Here is a 19,961-nt window from a genome sequence, read left to right as displayed (position 1 = left end):
CTCGGTTACGTGACAATCAGCTTTATGCTAAGTTCAGCAAGTGCGAATTCTGGTTGAACAAGATACCTTTTCTAGGTCATGTGTTATCTGGAGATGGAATTTTGGTTGACCCTACTAAGGTGCAAGAAGTCCTTGAGTGGAAGGCACCTACTATGGTCACAGAAGTTCGAAGTTTCTTGGGATTAGCTGGCTATTATCGTCGCTTTATCCTGGATTTCTCAAAAATCGCCAAGCCCATGACTCGACTACTTCAAAAGGATGAGAAGTTTGTGTGGACTCCGAAGTGTGAAGAGGCTTTCCACACTTTGCGGACCTTACTGACCTCTGCTCCTGTATTGGCACAACCTGACATCGAGAAGCCTTTTGATGTCTACTGTGATGCATGTGGCACCGGTTTGGGGTGTGTTCTTATGTAGGAGGGCCGGGTCATTGCTTATGCTTCGCGCCAGCTTCAAAAACATGAAGTCAACTATCCTACCCATGACTTAGAGCTAGCCACAGTTGTTCATGCCCTGAAGATTTGAAGACATTACTTGCTAGGTAATGTGTGCAACATCTATACTGACCATAAAAGCCTCAAGTACATCTTTACTCAAACCGAGTTGAACATGCGTCAACGAAGATGGCTTGAATTAATCAAAGACTACAACCTTCAAGTGCACTACCATCCTAGTAAGGCAAATGTGGTTGCTGATGCCTTAAGCAGAAAGGCCCATTGCAATTCCTTAGTTAGTGAAGACTTTCATCTGGCACACCTCCTTCATCCTGTAGTACTCCACAATATCACTGTGGATTGCTCTCTTAGAAGTCGAATTATCAACTCCAGAAGACTGATGTGGGTGTGTTTCACATCAAGCGGAAGATGAAAGAGAAGGAGACCAAGCACTTTAGGGTCGATGACAAAGGAATTCTCCGATTTAATGATAGGCTTGTGGTACCCAAAGACAAAGAACTTAGAAATCAAATTATGGCTGAAGCCCATTCTTCTAAATTGTCCATCCATCCTGGTAGCAGTAAAATGTATCAAGATCTCAAGCTATATTATTGGTGGACCAAGATGAAGAAAGAAATCGCAGCTTACGTGGCAAGGTGTGATAACTGTTGTAGAGTCAAGGCTATTCACATAAGGCCCGGATTATTGCAGCCACTCTCTATTCCTGGCTAGAAGTGGGAAGAAATTAGCATGGATTTCATTGTTGGATTACCCACTACCAAAAAGGGTTGTGATTCCATCTGGGTTATCGTAGATCGTCTAACCAAATCCGCTCACTTTATTCCGGTCAAGTCTACCTATCACCCTCACAACTATGCTGAGATTTACTTTCAACAAGTGGTACGTCTCCATGGTGTACCCAAATCAATTGTTTCTGATAGAGGACTGCAATTTATGGCTCGCTTTTGGGAGTGTTTACATCAGAATCTTGGCACTCATCTAATCCGCAGTTCTGCCTATCATCCGCAAACATCAGGACAGACTGAGCGTGTTAATCAAATTCTTGAAGACATGCTTAGAGCTTGTCTTATCTCTTGCAAAGGCTCTTGGGAGGACTGGTTGCCTCTCGCTGAATTCTCTTATAACAACAGTTATCAAGAGAGTATCAAAATGGCTCCTTTTGAAGCTCTTTATGGCCGCAAGTGTAGAACTCCTTTAAACTGGGTAGAACCCGGGGAAAGAAGATTCTATGGTATTGACTTTGTAAAAGAAGCCGAAGAGCAAGTCCGAACTATACAGAAGAATATGACTGCCGCACAGGCTAGACAAAAGAGCTATGCTGACAAGAGAAGAAAACCTATTGAGTTTGAAGTAGGTGATCATGTTTATCTGAAGGTATCCCCTATGAAAGGAGTCAAGCGTTTTGGAATCAAAAGGAAGCTTGAGCCTCGATATGTTGGACCTTACCGTATTATCGAGAAAACTGGAAGAGTAGCATATAAGCTCGATCTACCACATGAGATGGGAGCTATATTTCCGGTATTCCATGTGTCTCAGCTGAAGAAGTGTCTCCGTATTCCCGAGGAAAGAATAGCAACGAGGAGAATCGAATTGAAATCTGATCTTTCTTATGAGGAGAAGCCCGTGCAAGTTCTGGATACTCAAGAAAGAGTGACTCGTACGTGAGTAGTTAAGTTATACAAAGTAGTTTGGAGTAATCATAGTGAACGGGATGCAACCTGGGAGCGGGAAGATTATCTAAAGGAAAATTATCCGGCTTTCTATATTAAATGGTACGCTTTCCAAATCTCGGGACGAGATTTTTCTAAGGGGGGAGGGCTATAACACCCTAGGTGTTTGGCTTCCACTAATTGCATTTCATTTCATAAACATGTGCATCATCTATCTCATCATGCTCTTGTTACTGAAACATGCATATGCAACATTTTCAACTGTGTGTGTTTCATACTTGATTGTTGTGAATAGTAATGGTGTAACCTGTGAATGCAACATGAATCTCTCATACCTTGAAACATGGCAATATGGTAGTAATGAGACAAGTGTAAAATAACAACAAAGTCATGAAACATGTGAAACATTGCATTGCAACATTTGGGTGAATTGCTTGTTTTGTTGTTTCATCACATGTGATCATTTGAAATGGTATAACAATTATGTAAGGTGGTTGATCATGGTCTAATACACCTTCACTACACTTAGGGTAATGGTTTGGACATTGTTCATGTAGATCAAAATGACAAAATTGCCCTTTGGGAGAGGTTTGACTGGAATTGACCCCTAGAGTACCACTGTTTGACTGATTCAAAAGACCAACATAGAGACTTTGCATGGCTATGCACTCTTTACCAAAGTTGTAGCTAATTTATCAAGGAACAAAAGTTGTTTTATGAGCATCTCATGAAAATGGCTAGAACAAGCTCAAACATGACCCACAAGTCAGAATTTCATGCTGATTTCACACTTGGAAAAGATTCTAAGTCCTAACTGTATTTTCAGTTTGATTGAGCCATCTTTGGCTTGATGTAACTGCTGATCCATGGCGAATTAGATGATGGTCCTTGAAAAGAAGTTGTAGTTCACATATAGATGATCAACTTTGTTAACTATTGCATGATCCAAATCATCATGGATTAGGAGCTAATCACCGTCTAACTTGCTCGCCATTTTCAGTCGGTCGTTGGATCATTGAATCGGAGAATCAGGCGAGCTACAGTGCTGACCATTTTCAGAAAATGCCCGACGCGTGTTTGCCGCGTGTCGCCGGTCGCCTGCTCACGCTGCCACGCGCCGCGGATGCCCTGGCACGGCCGGCCACGACTTGAGCTCGCCCAACGCGCTTGTCAACCAGCGCACCAGTCCCATTTCCATTTCCTCCACTCGCCGTAGCTCCGCAGCAACAGAGCAGCAGCTCCGCCATTGCCGACCGTGCATCGCCGTCGTCGTACGCGCTCGCCACCGCAAAAACGAGTTGCCCAGTCCATCAGTAGCCTCGCCGTGATCTTCTCTACCTTCTCCACCCCACCGTCGATCCAATTTGGCCCTGGTAAGGGCGAAATCGCAGTTTCCTTCCACCGCCGCCATGGCTGACCTCGCCGGCGTTGTTGCTCCACGCGGACAACCGCCACCGTGACCCCCCATCCTCTTCTCTCCCTTGCGCTAGGTCCAGTGAATACCACTGATGCTCGTAGGGTCATCCTTTAGGTCTGCGACGCCGTCGTCTCACCGGAGCCGGCCATGCCGCGGTCGTGCGCCGCCGTGGCTGTCGCCACCCCCTCTAACTGCGACCATAGCTTCGATTGAGGGCACTGCTGGATGCGCACTGATGTGGTGAATGTCGTAGCACCATCGTGTTCGCCGGAAGAGTCACCGGCGATGAGCTTCGCCGCCGCCCTGTTCTCCTCCCCTGCCTGTCTCTCTATCGTGCGGGTCCCGCACGTCAGTCGCCAAGCTGAAGGCGGGAGCCGGACCTGGGCTGCGCCGTGTCTGGGCCGTGCTGGCGTTGCTTGCGCGTGTTTGTGGGCCGCCGGATCTGTTCGGGCCGGCCCAGCCAGTAGAGTAGGGTTTCAAATTGTTTTTGTTTTATTCTTTTCACAGATTTGTATAGATATTCAAAAATATATATCTCCTAGTAGATAGATCCAAATGATGTGGTTCCAATTTTGTTGAGTTCATGATAGTGTCTAGTTTCTATTAAAAATATAATCCATGCCATGTTCTGTTATGAAAATGGGAGTTTTTATTTATCTCTTTTAATCATGCAAGAAATAGGGGTAATTATATCTTTTTCTAGGTAGCTCCAAATGGCATGAAATTTTTATGGTGTACTGCTCATATCATGAATAGCTTGTAGTTAAATTTTCATAAATTTTGGACACTGTTTGTAGGAGATAGAAAATTATCTTGTCTGCATGGATGGATCTTGTGTGAATTTTCATAATTTTTCTATAGATCCAGTAAAGGTAAAATTTGGTGAGTGCTATTCTTATGCTAGAATGATACTAGGAAAAATGAGAAATCTGTTGCTGGACACTTTTCAATAGGGTTTCCTAATTATGCTAGAAATAGCCCTGTCATCTGTTATTTTTTATACAACAAGTTATGCTTTCCCAATGGCTTTGAAATTTTTATGGTAGTCTATGTGAAGCATGAGATAGCTACTGTAATTTTTGTAGATTTTTCTGAACAGTTTTACTATATATTGCTTTAATCACCTAATTAACTAAATAAATTAGAAAGGGGCATTAAATAATTTATTTAGAGGTTGGCACTATACTTTCTGATGTTCCTCTGGTATGTACAACAAGTTGGTAAACTTGGTTTGGTCAAATTATGCTTTTGCATCATCACTAAATAATTAATTTAGTAACCCTGTCATTTCTGGACAGATTTTAGGTTTACTTGAATTCGATTTGGTTAACGTAAGAATCATGCTTTGATGTTTACAAATGATTTGTAGAGAATTTCATAAGCTTTCCAGAATGTCCTCTTGCAAGTCATTTGAATTTATAGAACTCTGGTTATGATTGAATTAAGGGACTACTCGTTTGCATGTAAAACCTTAACTTTGATTTAAGTATGCTTTTACTATTTCCTAAGCTTGTGGTAATGTTCCTAGGTGTTAGGCCTTTAACTGAAGATGAGCATCTTTATCTTAGGTTATGCAAGTTAGGTAAGTTGATCTTGTTCTTTAAGTTAAGTTAGATACATGCTTAAAGTAAATTGAATAGAGCTATTTTACTCGGTAAACGGGTGTCCAGTGATGTTTTCGTTAAACATTTACTGTGATTCATTTATCATGAGCATCGTGTCATTCCTATGCATCCATGATATGTATCTCATGCATCGGCATGCAATAGGTGTACCGGAGGGAGTAACACTGCTGGAATTCGAGGAACTGAGCGAGCAGCAGCAGCCGACACCGGAGGTTCAGGAGGTGCAGCCTTCAGGAGAAGTGCCAGACGAGGTCGCCGTTGAGTGCCCGGATCACCGTCCTTGCAACTTTGTGAAAGGCAAGCCCCGGAGCATATTAAGCCTCCTAATTTTCGAAATGCAGTTACAGTATTATTGTTACATATATATTGTTGCATTAAGTTTAGGTGTTGGATGCAAACACTTGCTGCATTGGTTATCCAATCCTTGTCCAGATATTGATACCCTGAATCCTATGTAGCTTAGGCTCGTATAGTGCTTAGCCCTGCATAAACACGGTAGAAGTCAGGTGATTTCCTGTCACCTGCGAGATATAGGAAGATACATATGGCACGGTTGGCTATATTTGCTATCGTGGAAAAGAACCAGTCTTAATTTGAAATGAAGACTGGGCGGAGGCTTGCCAGTTTGCAGTGACTCCGTCTGTGTCGATTAAGGACTGAATCTTGGAGCCTTTCCTGTTCATGTTGAACGCATGCCTCTCTCTTAGTTGGCCGTGTCTGAAGACCAACCGCGAAGCTGAGTAGCTCACCTCAGGCCGGGAGTCGATAAGTATAAAGTGCGCCTCGGAAGGGAGCCGTAGGCGTGAGTCCAAGGGCAGGTGATTTAAAAGTCCTGATCGTCCTGGCAGAAGGGTAATCCCTGAGAGTGCTAGCGCTGATCGAACACGCGAATTTGGTTCCTAAGATGTTCCAAAGGTGACCCACGGCTACCCTTGCTAAGTATGCCAGGGTGAGAGTTAGGAATACCCCCTTAGCTGAGTTGTAATTCGATTCGAGTCGCCGTCTCTCCCGGTTAGTGAGAACTTGACGGGCTTATCTCCAAAGTAGATACACTTAATAACCTAATGGTTCGGAAATGATGATATGATGATGACAGCCTGATTATACCTGCTATGGTTAATATTGTTTGCTCCTAATAAGTGAGTGCTCTAGTACAGGTGCTAATCTAGTGGACAGGTAAATGATGATAAGCTTGATGCTAAGTTTAAATTAGGCACTATATTCATAAGCTCTTTTATGCAACTGTGTCCAGCTAGCCCACCTTATAAGCCTTGCAAGTGTCTTTTATTTCTGGTTTTGATGGGTAAGTCTAGCTGAGTACCTTCTCGTACTCAGGGTTTATCTCCCACCTGTTGTAGATGACCAGTTCTACTTTGGTTGCTGCAAGTACTGCCTTCTCCCAGCTGGGGATGAAGACTAGACCATTGGGCGCGGTCTCTACTAGTTCTCGTACCTGATAATGCTTTTGTGGGACATGACTTAGACTTGGCAATGTATTTGAAAACCATGATGTTTTGTACTAAACTATGTTGCTTCCGCACACTCAAACTTGGTTTATAATATGTTATTTGAACTCTGATGGATGTAATCCGAATGCTACTTGTGAAATGTTGTAACGGATGATGTGTTGTGTTGAATCACTACGATCTTGGTTTGTATGTCGAGAGTTGGTTGAAATCCTTCGTGATTTCTGGACTACCGGGATTATGGGAGCTTAAGTACAGGAATTTGATCGCTTTGGTGATTGTTTTTGTACTTATATTCTTATGATTTGGTCAGTTATGTTACATCGGCGTACTGGTTGGCGGTCGTGATCATCTTGCCAATCCCTATGGGCGGCTTGCGGTTGAACTTGGAGCGAAGCTCGCGGTGATGGAGTCCTCTGATGAAGGCGGTGATGACCTCCGCTTCTGTGATGTTGGGAATAGAATTCCTCATATCGGAAAAGCGTCTGATGTAGCTACGGAGGAGCTCGGATGGCTTCTGGTTGATGCGGTTGAGATCATGCTTGGTGCTCGGCCGAGTACACGTAGCCATATAATTGTCGGTGAAGACTTTTTTCAGCTCTTCCTAGGATCCGATGGAGTCCGAGGCAAGGCTCGTGAACCAATTCATGGCGGTTGGCGTGAACATGATGGGAAGATAGTTCGACATGACACTAGTGTCTCCTCCGGTGGCACGGACAGCAGTGGCGTAAGCCTGTAGCCACTGTGTTGGGTTCATCCTTCCTTCGTAGGGCTCGACCCCTATGACTTTAAAACCACAGGGCCACTAAAGTGTTCGGAGCACCCTCGTGAATGCTAGGGGGGCCCTCGGGGTTGGCGGCGCCATCGTCTGCAGCGTTGCCGACGTTGAGCGGCTCGAGAGCTGAGTCTGGGTTACCGTACTCCTGGCGGCGGCATACTTCTTCTTCATGGCGACCAAAGCGGCGTTCGTCGATACATCGTCGTGCATCTTAGAGATTGTTGAGGTGCACTCAGACGTCCTGGTCGACCTCCTAGTCGTGTTGGGGGTGATGTTTGATGCGGTTGCACCTAGCTCTGCCCTGGAGGGTTGCCTATCATCGTGGTGCTGGTCGGTGAAGTGACTTTGGCGACGATCGGTTCTTGTCGTGGCTGATCGGAGAATCAAGGTTGTGGAGTATGAAGGTCTCTTATCCTGGTGGATCTCATTGACCTAACAGTGTGCCGCTTTAAGCATGGCGATGACCTTGGCGACCTCGGGTGTCTGCGGGAGCCGGGCGAGCTCGTTGGCGGCCACTACAAGATTGGTGCTTGGGGTCTTATAGACATTGTGGCCATCAACGCGGACAAACTCGTCATCGAGGTTGCGTTGGAGTGGCCTTCCTTGCAAGTCAAGTTAGTGCTCGGCCATCGCGAGAGCAATCTCATTTGCTCGGCGCTACGCACGGTTGACATTCTGGTTCTCGCGGGCGGCACGTTCCTCCTTAGTTTCACCATTCCGAGGGGGGCTGTCGACGCTGACGTTGAAGATTGCGCCGTAATGGAACAGAGGGGGAAGAAGTAGTTCGGTGGTCATTTCGGCGACGGTCTCCGTAGAGCCCTAGGACTCAAAGTCCGGATTCTCCTCAAGGATGGTCTGGAGGGACACTCTAGGGCGGTGGACGACGTGCATCATGTTGACGGCCGGTGGATGCTGGTCAGTGAGAGGATGGACATCTCCAACCTAGTCGACGAATTTGCCCCTTAGGCATCTTGGTAAACGGCGGCGGCGTTGGTGAACCCGAAGGGTAGGGCCATAACCCCTGGAGTTTCCCGAGCAGCCTCCGATAGATCTAGATCGGAGGGTGGTCGGCGCTGAACTAGAGTGTCCAGAGCCGATTCGACGATGGAGAGGCAATCGGTGAGCTTCAGACCGACCCGATCGATGGATGCGATCAGATCGTCATTATTGATCTGCCTCCTCTGGTAGCGAGGAAGCGGGCGACGAGTCATCGATGAAGGGGACCTTGGAGGTGGTTCCGAGATCAGATCTGCAGTCGCAGGTGTTGGGGTGATCGGCGCAGCGTTGATCTGTACCAGCTCGATGAGCTCTTCGACTCCATCAGCGTTGATGACCCACGAGATGGATCCGACCATGAAGATCTGGCCGGGCTGCGGGAGGTACGAAGAGCCTGCGAAAAAAAAACCATCTTGTTCGATAAGAAAACAGCACGCACACCCCTACCTGGCGCGCCAACTGTCGACAGAATATCGTCGGTAGTCCTCCGAGGGGTATCCCACGAAGGTAGATTGATCGGCAGAGATGCGTGTAATCAAGAACAAGAAGGCAATAGAGAGACACGAGTTAGACAGGTTCAGGCCGTCAGTATGACGTAATACCCTACTCCTGTGGTCTGTTGATTTGTATTGGCTATCGTAAGATATTGCGTGAGTTCGGAGGGGGTCCATGCCCGCCTTATATAGTCCGGGAGGCAGGGTTACAAGTCGGTTAGATCTGAGAGATAACCGAAAAGTAATAACATATTACAGGAATCATAGGATCATACGTATCCTAACATATCTCGTAGTATCTTCAGGATATCTTCCCGGTGTCTTGCGGGAGGCGCCGAGCAGAGTCGTGCCCCGCAAGGCTTCGTCTTGTGGGCTGGGCCGCCCCTGGGGGCGCAGCCCATGTGGTCTGCCGTGGGTATCCGGGGTCGTACCCCCCCATAATGATATTTCAGTTATTTTGTTTAGTGATGTTGTTAGATTGTAGTTCTATTATCTTTTTCACTAATGATTTTTTTGTTTTCATTTTTTTATTTTCTTTTAACTCCTCCATCTATACTTAGCCACTTGGCTCCTCCTCTTACTTGTAATGCTTCTGTACATGTCTCTACTCATATAACACTTTGTTACGAACTTTGATCAATATCATTTCATTGCATCAAGTTTTTTATTTTTTATTTTCAATTTTGTTTGACAACATGAGGAAATCATCTCGTAATTATTAGAACTTGACATTCGAGTTGCCGTACATTGTCATGATAACTTGCCACTTGTTCAAAATATAACTCACCCTAGTTGGAAGTAATGTTTTGGTGCCGGTATAATATTTTTTAATAATGTGTCATCCAATTGATAAATACTCGTGTTTTTATATTATCCCCCCTAGTTAGTAGCTTGTCGTGTTTTACGGTGCCTATAATGTTTCTAATAATAAATTTGCCCACCAAGTTGGCAGGTTGTCGTGTTTTGTTGTCGATACAATTTGTTTTTTTATGAAATTGCCCTTCGATTGATAATTGTTTGTGTTTGTGTGGTTCCTATAATCGTGTCTGCATTATTTTGCCCCTAGTTAGCAGGTAGTCATTTTTTTCCAACCGATGTAATGGGTTGTGTAATAACTTGCCCCCTCGGTTGACAACTTATGCAATGTTTGTTCCAATAATTTACCCTTCAAGTTGCAACTTGTCTTGTTTCGTGCCAGTACTCTTGTTTTTTTCTAATGAATGCCCTCACCCTAGTTGGGAGCTGGTCATGTTTTTCGGTTGCTGCATTGGGTTGTATAATAAATTGCCCCTTGGTTAGCAAAAACATCTATTTTTATGGTGTTGCAATAATTTGCCCTCAAGTTGTACAACTATAGTATTACATGGTAGTTGGTTAGCAACAACAGGGCCTGTTCGACTGGTATTAAAGCCGGCTGATAAGCCGGCTGAATCTATTTTTTTGTGAGAGAAAAATACTGTAGATTTTAGCTAATAAGCCGACTGATAAGTTTAAGTGAACATGCCCATAGTATCTCCTTTGATTTTTTTTTTGCCCCCATCTTGTGCATACTATGTAATAGCTTGTATATATTTGGAGTAGCAACTTCAGTTTTACATGGTAGTAACTCCTTTTGATCCGCTAAGCTTGTGCATACTATGTAAAGTTTAGTATATTTTTGAAGTAACAACTTTAGTATTATACGGTAGTAACTCATTTCTTAACGTCAGCTTGCATGCAATGGAAAGGGGGTGGAGAGAGGAAAGCGGGTCTGATCTTGTACATGCATGCAGACATGCAGTGCTGTCGAAAGTACATGCACTGATGTCGGAGGCAGGTCACGTGCTTGCGGAGAGGGGGTCGCGCGGTACCCGTTCTCGCGACGGGTCGTGGCTTATCTGCGTCCGAAAAAAAAGATTAACAAGATCATCATCACCATATAAGTAAGGTAAATGCTCATATTTTAGTGCTTCGGTAAAAGGATAAATTCCTGACACATAAATCCATAATTTAAAGGACAATTAAATACATTCGTAAAAAGAAAGCACAGCTTCATGAACATATATTCTAGTGAAAGATATACTAAACTATAAACAGCCATTAGCCCAAAGTCACAATAAGAAGTAGGCCAGGTGGGGCCAAGCCGTTAGCGACCTTGGTATCTTCTTCCTCCTCAAGAAGAGGAGCGCAAGGGGACCGGATGGCCGAGAAGAGCACGAGCAGTGTGAGGGGAGCGCGAGGGGACCGGATGGCCGGGGAGGAGCTCGCCCGTGCGCGCCGCGATGCCCCTGCCCCGGCGACGAGCGTGGGGGAGAAGATGAAGGCGTTCTACGATGAGAGCAAGCCGGACAGGACCCTGGTCAAGCCCACACTCACCGCCATTGTCGACCTCGGGTTGAGCTCGTCGATCTGCACGCACATAGCCCTTTTCGCCTCCCCGCTTCCTTTGTTGGCACCGAAGAGCCTGCCGCATCCGCCTATCCACCTCTCGATGTCCATCTATGGCCGCACCGACGTCTCACCGACGCGAGGCAATGCACCGATGCTAGGCTCCACTGCCGCGACAACCGTCGCGACTTGCTCCCTTCTCAGTGTCATGGACCCCACCGACAAGGTCACCGTGGGCCTCTCGTCCTCCTTCGTCGCTCACCGGCCTTCCCTGGTGACCGGAGCACCACAATGGCCAAGCTTTGCCACGGGGATGCGACGCGTTAAGACATGAGGACATTTCAAACTGTTTCCACCACAGTTTGACACCGTCAAGTGCAAAAGTGGACGAAATGGTGTGGAGAACAAAAAAAAAGTTCCAACCAGTGACACATGTGATCGCTTGAATTTTTTAATGGCTTGTGGGTAATTATAAACTTTTATAATGGCACATAGGTAAAAGACTCTTTTATACGTGTTGTTACTACTTGCAAGATCTTGTAAACGAATACTTGGTTTGATGCATAGTACTATACTCCATTTGTTATATACTTATACGACTTAATAATATTCCCTCTGTTCTCTTTTTTTACATGTCACATTAGTTCTATCCTAAGCCAAATATTGCTAATTTTGACCATCTATTTTAAAAAGTCCTTATAGTTTCACACTATATGAATTATATATCATGAAAATATTTTTTATAGTGAATCTAGAAATATAAACCTTATGTCACGAACGTATATTTTCTATCAAGTATCAACTGCTATTTCCAGCTAACAGCACTTCCAGTTGCATAGGCTACTGCAGTCCTACCATGACAAAATAACATTGGTATAAAATTAAGTATTAATGGAACGCTGATGTGCTACTTCCATAGATCTGTTTAGATGTTGGCAAACCAGGCAGCCACTTGCCAGGACCGCGTCCACTCACTCGCTGTTTGGCGAACACCTATGTATTGTCTCTTTCCTTTGTATCCAAACATGCCATATGAGAGAGAGAAAAAAACCAACGAAGTATTTTATTTACCATCGTATTTCCTTTCTATCCAAACATGCCATATGAGAGAGAGAAAAAAACCAACGAAGTATTTTATTTACCATCGTGTTTCGTTGAAATTTGGTTTATGCTGATTTGTTGTGAGAGAAAAAATATTGTTCGTTCGCTGAAAAGTACCGTTGAAGTAGTACTGCAGAGACTCAGTCAATCCTTAAAAATCGACAACATGTTATCTTCAACTGTCTCCACACCACTTTACGCTGGTTAGTTACGCAGCAAAATGTCGACATCGCCGCTTGAAACGAAAGCTGTCACTGCCGTGCTGATCCTCGGCTCTCCTCACTCACGAAGTGTGCGATGCAAACCATGGTCAATTCATTTGAATGTTCAATCTCTTAGCTGTAAAATGGCAGGGGGGACCCACTTAGGAACTGTCCAAGGAATGTCGCTCTCCATATGGACTTTTCTTGAGTTCTAGTAGTAGCAAAGGTTGACTACAACTGTCTGTTAGAGTGCCGTATAGTTCACCATCAATGCGCAGAAAGAAAAACAATTTGATCTCCATAGCACTCTAAATTTGACCAGGAATGATGTTTCGCTCTCAGTCTCAGGATGGATATAAGTAGTTGTGCATTCATCGACCAAAAACCATCTCTGCAACGATGCCTCATTCTCTTGCAACTCTCCTTTCTACTGCTTCCATCCTCTCTTTCATTGCTCTATTCCCAAGAGTTGCATCCCGTGACACTCTATCACTGGGTTCCACTCTCAGAGTTGAATCCTACGAAACCAGCATCTTACAATCATCAGATGGGACCTTCTCCTCTGGCTTCTACGAAGTCTATACCGATGCCTTCACATTCTCAATATGGTACTCAAAGGCAGCCAACAAGACCATTGTCTGGAGTGCAAACCCAGACCGTCCCGTCCACGCTAGGAGGTCGGCTATAACCTTGCACAAGGATGGCAACATGGTGCTTACGGATTATGATGGCGCAGTCATGTGGCAAGCTGATGGCAACTTCACGGATGTTCAGCATGCTCGGCTCTTGAACACTGGGAATCTCATCATTGAGGACTCAAGAGGTAATACTGTCTGGCAAAGTTTTGATTCAACAACAGACACTTTCCTACCAACACAGCTCATCACTGCTACAACCAAATTAGTCCCTACAACTCAATCGCATAGTCCTGGTAACTATATCTTCCGTTTCAGTGACCTTTCAGTACTATCACTTATATATGATGTGCCTGAAGTTTCAGACATATACTGGCCAGACCCTGATCAAACTCTCTACCAGGATGGTCGAAACCAGTATAACAGTACAAGGTTAGGAATCCTTGGTAATGATGGGGTGCTTGCATCGAGTGACTTTGCTGATGGTCAACCACTTGTGGCCTCTGATGCAGGATCAGACATTAAGAGAAGGCTGACTCTTGACCCCGATGGTAATCTCCGTCTCTATAGCCTGAATGATTCAGATGGATCATGGTCAGTTTCAATGGTAGCAATATCTCAACCTTGCAATATTCATGGTTTATGTGGTCCTAATGGAATCTGCCATTACTCACCTAAACCAACATGTTCATGCCCACCAGGTTATGCGATGAGAAACCCAGGTAACTGGACTGAAGGATGTATGGCTATTGTCAACATAACCTGTGATAACTATGACAAAAATTCTATGAAATTTGTGAAACTTCCAAATACAGATTTTTGGGGGTCAGATCAGCAACATCTTCTGTCAGTTTCTCTTCAAACTTGTAGGAATATTTGCATCAGTGACTGCACCTGTAAAGGCTTTCAATATCAGGAAGGTACAGGATCATGCTATCCAAAAGCTTATCTTTTCAGTGGAAGAACCTACCCAACATCTGATGTACGAACAATATATCTCAAGCTTCCAACAAGGGTTAATGTTTCGAATGTCCCTATTCCACATTCCAATGTGTTTGATTCTGTGCCCCATCGCCTTGACTGTGATCAGATGAACAAAAGCATCAGAGAACCATTTCCAGATGTGCATAAGACCGGTGGAGGAGAATCAAAATGGTTTTACTTCTATGGGTTCATAGCTGCATTTTTTGTTGTTGAAGTTTCCTTTATTTCATTTGCATGGTTCTTTGTTTTGAGAAGAGAGCTTAGGCCATCAGAATTATGGGCAGCTGAGGAAGGTTACAAAGTAATGACTAGTAATTTTAGAAGATATAGTTACAGAGAACTTGTGAAGGCGACCAGAAAATTTAAAGTTGAGATAGGAAGGGGAGCATCAGGCACTGTGTACAAAGGTGTCCTAGAAGATGATAGGCAAGTGGCTGTGAAGAGGCTGGAAAATGTAAGGGAAGGCAAGGAAGTGTTTCAAGCTGAGCTAAGTGTAATTGGGAGGATCAACCACATGAACCTTGTGAGGATATGGGGCATTTGTTCAGAAGGATCTCATAGGTTGTTGGTCTCTGAATATGTTGAGAATGGATCACTGGCTAACATTTTGTTCAACGAAAAAAACAATATCTTATTGGACTGGAAGGGAAGGTTCAATATTGCATTAGGTGTTGCAAAAGGGTTAGCCTATCTTCACCATGAGTGCTTAGAGTGGGTCATCCATTGCGATGTGAAACCTGAGAACATACTGTTAGACCAAACTTTTGATCCCAAGATCACTGACTTTGGGTTGGCAAAGTTACTAAACAGAGGAGATTCCACCCAGAATGTATCCCATGTAAGAGGAACACTAGGTTACATTGCACCTGAGTGGGTTTCCAGTCTCCCGATCACAGCAAAAGTTGATGTATACAGTTATGGGGTTGTGCTTCTTGAGCTATTGACAGGCACTAGAGTTTCGGAGTTGGTGGAAGGTCCAGGTGAGGTGCACAATATGCTTAGAAAGCTTGTCAGGATGCTTTCTGCTCAACTTGAAGGGGAGGAACAATCGTGGATTGATGGGTTTGTGGATTCAAAATTGAATCGTCCGGTCAACTATCTCCAAGCAAGAACACTAATCAAATTGGCAGTTTCCTGCTTGGAGGAAGACAGAAGCAAAAGACCAACTATGGAATATGCAGTCCAGACCCTCCTGTCAGCTGATGACTGAATGGTCAAATAAAACATATGCTACACCAACTTCATTGAGTTGAAATTTACTTCTTGCTGGAGAAAAGAAGCAAAATACCAACACTCCAGGCCCTCCTATGAGTTGCTATGGCTGGTAAGAAGTACAGTTTTGGGTGATTACGATGTAAATTATCTGTAAGCAGTGTGCATTTCGTTTTGTCACTATATGATATGAGTTGTAGCATGTAATTGAACTTGTACAGTTAGATGTGAGAAATCATCTTCAAGTTACCGGTAGTGAAACAACAACTTTCGCCATGGACCTAGGTGTGCTTCCTTATCTGAAATTCTGAATACATCTTGTGTGTGGTCTCACGATTGTGAAAAAAACATGGAATCAGTAATAGATATGGATAATAATGTCCTTACCAACTAATAAGAAGAGTAGAAGACAAGGACGAATTAGTGATCTTCTCCTCATATTGCTGCTGCTACAAGGACGAATTAGGATCTCCTTCTCCTCGTATTGTTGCTGCTGCGACGGCGTCAACCGCTTGACGTGCCAATCGCAAGGGTAAGGGTCTGACGACGTTGCAGGCTCGAAGCCGGCAATGCGCCTATCAGTGGCAGATACCGAGCGGGCGGCGGCGGTCACCCAGCGCTCTGCGTTCCCAGATACGGCCCCCTAGGCAGGTGGACCGCTGAGCCCGAGCCCGAGCCTCGAGATCTAGGTCACGGCGCTGGCACCGCAACCCGCTGCCGCCGCCATGTCACACTCGCCGCTCACCATCTCCAAAGTCCAAAGATAAAGACTGGGCGCCCACCGCGCCGCTAGGGAACAGCCTCGGCCACTCCGTCGAGCCACAGTGGTGGTGCAGTGCGCTCAAGTGGAACGCAGTGTCCACGACGCCGGCGTGTGCGGGTAACGGCGTTCGGCGAGGAGAACCAGACTGCCCAGCATTCCACGGTCACGCGTGGCTGACAACGTTGGACCGGGCTGTCGGTGTACGAGACTGTTCTCCGTGCACTTCGTACGCTTAACCCGTCAGTCGCACGAGCTTAAATCAGTCTGAAAATACGTACATTTTTTCTCCAGAAAAAAATGGATATGTCCTGAAATTTGGAGTACCAAAATATAAGCCAAATCTGACAAAATCAATACGAAGAAAGGGAAATAGGAAACAAACTTGAAGATAACAACAAGAATTTGGATTTAGCTTATGCTGATGCTTATGCTGATTTGTCGCGAGAGGTACTAAAAAATTGCTCCCTGTCGATGTTTCACCACCGATAGCCTGCCACGGGGGTACCCGGGGCAGTATGTTCGGGCTTCGGCGTATGCTGAACTCGATGGTTAACGCAAGAGACAGTCGATTTATCCTGGTTCAGGCCCTCGATCGTAGATCGAGTAATAACCTTACGTCCAGTCGGCGTTAGCCTTTGCGTTGGATTGATTGTGATGTGTTGTGTTGTACAATTGTCGTCCTCTTCTCTCAGGAGCCCTGCCCTCCTTTATATAGTCAGGAGGCCAGAGTTCTAGTCGGTTTACAATGAGATTTCCTAGTAGGATTACTTAATAGTTCTACTACTAAGATTACATGGAAAGAATCCTAGTTGGATTAGATCTTCTCTCTCCCTTGCGGGGTATCCTGTGGGTCACGCATCGACAAGCCCCCGAGCACTTCATGGTTGAGCTCTGAAAGTCTCGCTTTGCTCCTTCAAGTCTTGTTGAGTAGGAACAAAATGTCATCCGAGTGCTTTCTGGAGTGAAACCTTGTAGCGCTTCTTGGGATCTTCGAGTGGTGAGTGTTTTTTGAAGAAAAAGTACATCCATCTGGTTGTAGCCCCCGAGCCTCTTGCTATTTAGAACAAGGAGCTGGAGGATCTTGTCTTGAAGTTGTTCTGATTGTTCGTTGAAGTTTTATCAAAATGAACTCGAATATGGCTCGTTCCGGGTTCTTTTTGTCGTAATGTCCTGAAGTGGTCTGCGTTGAGGAAGTCTTTTGGTGACGTGCGCTTTTTCGAAGAAAAAGTGCACTCACTGAGTGTAGCCCCCGAGCCTCTTGCTACTTGGAACAAAAAGTTGGAGGGTCTTGATCCTTTATGTTGTTTGAAAATTTGTGTTCTTAAGTAGTCCCCGAGACTTGGATTATGCCATCATCCGAGTAGTTTTGCGGCATCTTTCCGTAGCGGCCCTTTAGTCTTGGATTAAACCATCATCCGAGTAGTTTCGCGGCATGCAGCCTCCGAGCTTATGTCCGGGTTCTTTTTGGGTGGGTGCAATTTTTTGTAAAAATTGCACTCACTGAGTGTAGCCCCCGAGCCTCTTGCTTTTACTTGCAAAAGTTGGAGGGTCCAGATTCTTGTCTTCAAAAAATTCTGGGGCTATGTGTCGGAGTCATCCCTTTCTTTGATCAAAAACCAGGAGTTTGTGGCCATGAGGGCTGCTCAGAAGGTTTGGCCGGCTCCAACAACAAGCGAAGACCAGCTGCGCGAGCTCGTTAGCGACGGCTTGATCCAAAGCAAAGTCATCGCTGAATGGAGAGTTCCGGGCGAGCATCGGGTTCCAGCTCCGGGTCCTGGTGAGATTGTCCTCTTCGTTTCCTTTGTCCGCGCCGGACTTTGCCTTCCTGCTTCCGCCTTCCTTCATCAGTTTCTTGGTTATTTCGGGGTTAGTCTGAACCATCTAACCCCCAATGCCGTTCTCCATCTTTCTGTTTTCGTTCATCTTTGTGAAGCTTTCCTTGGGATCCCTCCTTCTCTATCTCTTTTTCGCTTTTTCTTTCGTCTGAAACCTCAACCCCGCCGTGAAGAAACCAGCGTTCTTGGCGGTTGCGGGATTCAGTTTCGCCAGGGTCTCAAGATTAAGTTTTTTGACTATGACCTGGTCGATTCTGTAAAAGATTGGCGTGCCGAGTGGTTTTACGCTGCCAATTTGATCCCTTCCCTCGTCGTCCACTCTGGATCTGGTCCTGTGGTGAATGACCGATGGGACAAGAAGCTTGAGTCACCTGCTGAGATTCAAGTGATCCAGCCACTCCTTGATAGGATTAGCATGCTAAAACAGCAGGGTTTGACCGGCTTCGGTATCGTTTCGAGCTTTCTTCGTCGCCGGGTTCAGCCTTTGAAGGAGCAGGAGCATCTTGGATTTGAGTATTCTGGGGCCGAGGATCCTTCACGTATGGTCCCAGCTCTTGAGCTGACCGGTGAGGAGGTACTCGAGCGTCTCCAGAAGATGCTGAAAGGAGTGAGCGTCATTCCTCCTGCTGTCTCCGAGTTCTCAGCCAACAACCCGCCCCCAGCTGTGAGTTGTCTATCTTTTTATTTGAGTACTTTATGTACTCTTGCTGCATCCGTTTTTGCTTAGCTTTTCTTTGTCTCGGTGTTTTATCCTTTTTCGCAGGAGCTTGGGTGGAACTTTGTCGACCCGATCCCTCTTGATGTTCTCCCCGCCGTGGCGGAGACTGGGGATAAACTTGCTGGAACTTCTGCAATTAGTAAGTCCCAAACCTCTACCGCCCTTCCTGGGGTTTCTTCCGGATTTGTTGATGTATATGAAGAATATGTTCCTCGTCTAGTCCCTCGCGGTCCTCGCAGTGTCCCGAAGAGGGGGCGAACGGATGGGTCTTCATCTGGCCTGCCTGTCTCCAAGAAGCCTCGCAAACCAAGTACTCCCTCAGGTACTCCAGTTGTTGCTAGCATGCTCTTAGGTGAGCACATTTAATACTCTTTGTTCCTTTATTTTCCTGTTTCTCTCTTGAACCGAGTACTTTTTATCCTCTTTTCAGCAGGTGCTCTGGTTTCCTTGGCTGAGGAAGAAGAGGATGATGAAGTACCCCTCATCATGCGGCGGTGAGTTGTTTTTCATATTCCTGTTGCATTGAATTTCTCTTCTTTGTCTTGACTTTTAGTCTTGAACTTTTTGAAGTAATCGGAGGTCGGGTGTGAGTTCTTCCGAGGCTCCCGCGCCGACTTCTTCTAAAGCTCCGGTGTCGAGTTCTTTGGTAGCCTCTGTCCCGAGCTCTACCGCTCCTCCAGTGCGGAGTTCTTCCACGGCTCTAGCCCTGGCTTCTTCCACGACTCCGTTGTCGGCTATCCCGCTCCCGTCGCCGGGTGGCGGGGACGTTTTCGCCGTCGTGGTTCCCCCTACGAGGCCTTCTTTTGGCTTCGTGAAGAAGAAAGTGGTCGGGTGAGTAAATTCTGGCTTTTATCTTTTTGGCTTCTATCTTCCTTCTTCTGGTTCTTATCGGTGCTTCCTTTTATCACTTTTCAGTGTTTCGTCTTCTCTCATTTCTTCATCGACTTCTTCTCTGCCTCCCGCCGTGCCAACGAGTTCCGAGCCTCAGGACTCACAACATTCTGTTGATGAAGTTGCTGCGGGGGCTTCGGAGCTACCTGGCGAAGTTGCGGATTTGGCCGCTCCGGAGGTGACTGTGGCCGTCGTGCCGGGTCCTTCTGAGGGTTTGGCTCCGGCTTCTCTGGAGGTTGCTTTGGTCGCTCCTTCTTCACCCCAGCCGGCCTCTCCTTCCCCTTCTCTTGCTTCCGGTGGTCCCTCTTTTTCTGGTGACGTGGTGCAACAGTTCGATGCCACCCATCGGTTA

The 19,961-nt window shown here is 45.7% G+C and overlaps 1 protein-coding gene and 2 long non-coding RNA genes across 6 annotated transcripts; 2 read left to right on the top strand and 1 right to left on the bottom strand.

Moving 5' to 3' along the window:
• Positions 1-12,457: 12,457 nt before the first annotated feature.
• On the top strand, positions 12,458-15,678 carry LOC136517288 (putative receptor protein kinase ZmPK1). Of its 3 annotated transcripts, XM_066510830.1 has the most exons (3): positions 12,458-13,394; positions 13,525-13,638; positions 13,719-15,678. In XM_066510830.1, exons 1-3 carry the CDS (start codon positions 12,971-12,973, stop codon positions 15,398-15,400), a joined length of 2,220 nt encoding a protein of 739 aa, XP_066366927.1. In that variant the 5' UTR covers positions 12,458-12,970; the 3' UTR covers positions 15,401-15,678. The 3 variants fall into 3 exon arrangements, with proteins under 3 accessions (XP_066366927.1, XP_066366926.1, XP_066366928.1); XM_066510829.1 differs by having other exon boundaries at positions 12,459-13,394; positions 13,572-15,678; XM_066510831.1 differs by lacking the exon at positions 13,525-13,638 and having other exon boundaries at positions 12,459-13,502.
• LOC136517290 (uncharacterized) lies at positions 13,641-16,292 on the bottom strand. Of its 2 annotated transcripts, XR_010774250.1 has the most exons (5): positions 15,790-16,292; positions 15,653-15,709; positions 14,177-14,286; positions 13,881-14,100; positions 13,641-13,777 (listed from the first exon to the last, which is right to left on the bottom strand). It is a non-coding gene; the product is annotated as an uncharacterized lncRNA (long non-coding RNA). The 2 variants fall into 2 exon arrangements; XR_010774251.1 differs by lacking the exon at positions 15,653-15,709.
• A 2,481-nt stretch (positions 16,293-18,773) lies between these two features.
• On the top strand, positions 18,774-19,406 carry LOC136516281 (uncharacterized). Its single transcript, XR_010773990.1, has 4 exons — positions 18,774-18,857; positions 18,939-19,040; positions 19,149-19,212; positions 19,289-19,406. It is a non-coding gene; the product is annotated as an uncharacterized lncRNA (long non-coding RNA).
• Positions 19,407-19,961: the final 555 nt, after the last annotated feature.

The sequence above is a fragment of the Miscanthus floridulus genome, chromosome 17 (genome assembly GCF_019320115.1).
Source record: "Miscanthus floridulus cultivar M001 chromosome 17, ASM1932011v1, whole genome shotgun sequence".
Taxonomy (NCBI): Eukaryota; Viridiplantae; Streptophyta; class Magnoliopsida; order Poales; family Poaceae; genus Miscanthus; species Miscanthus floridulus.
Note: the sequence above shows the minus strand (reverse complement) of the source record. Positions and strands in the feature narration are given on the sequence as shown.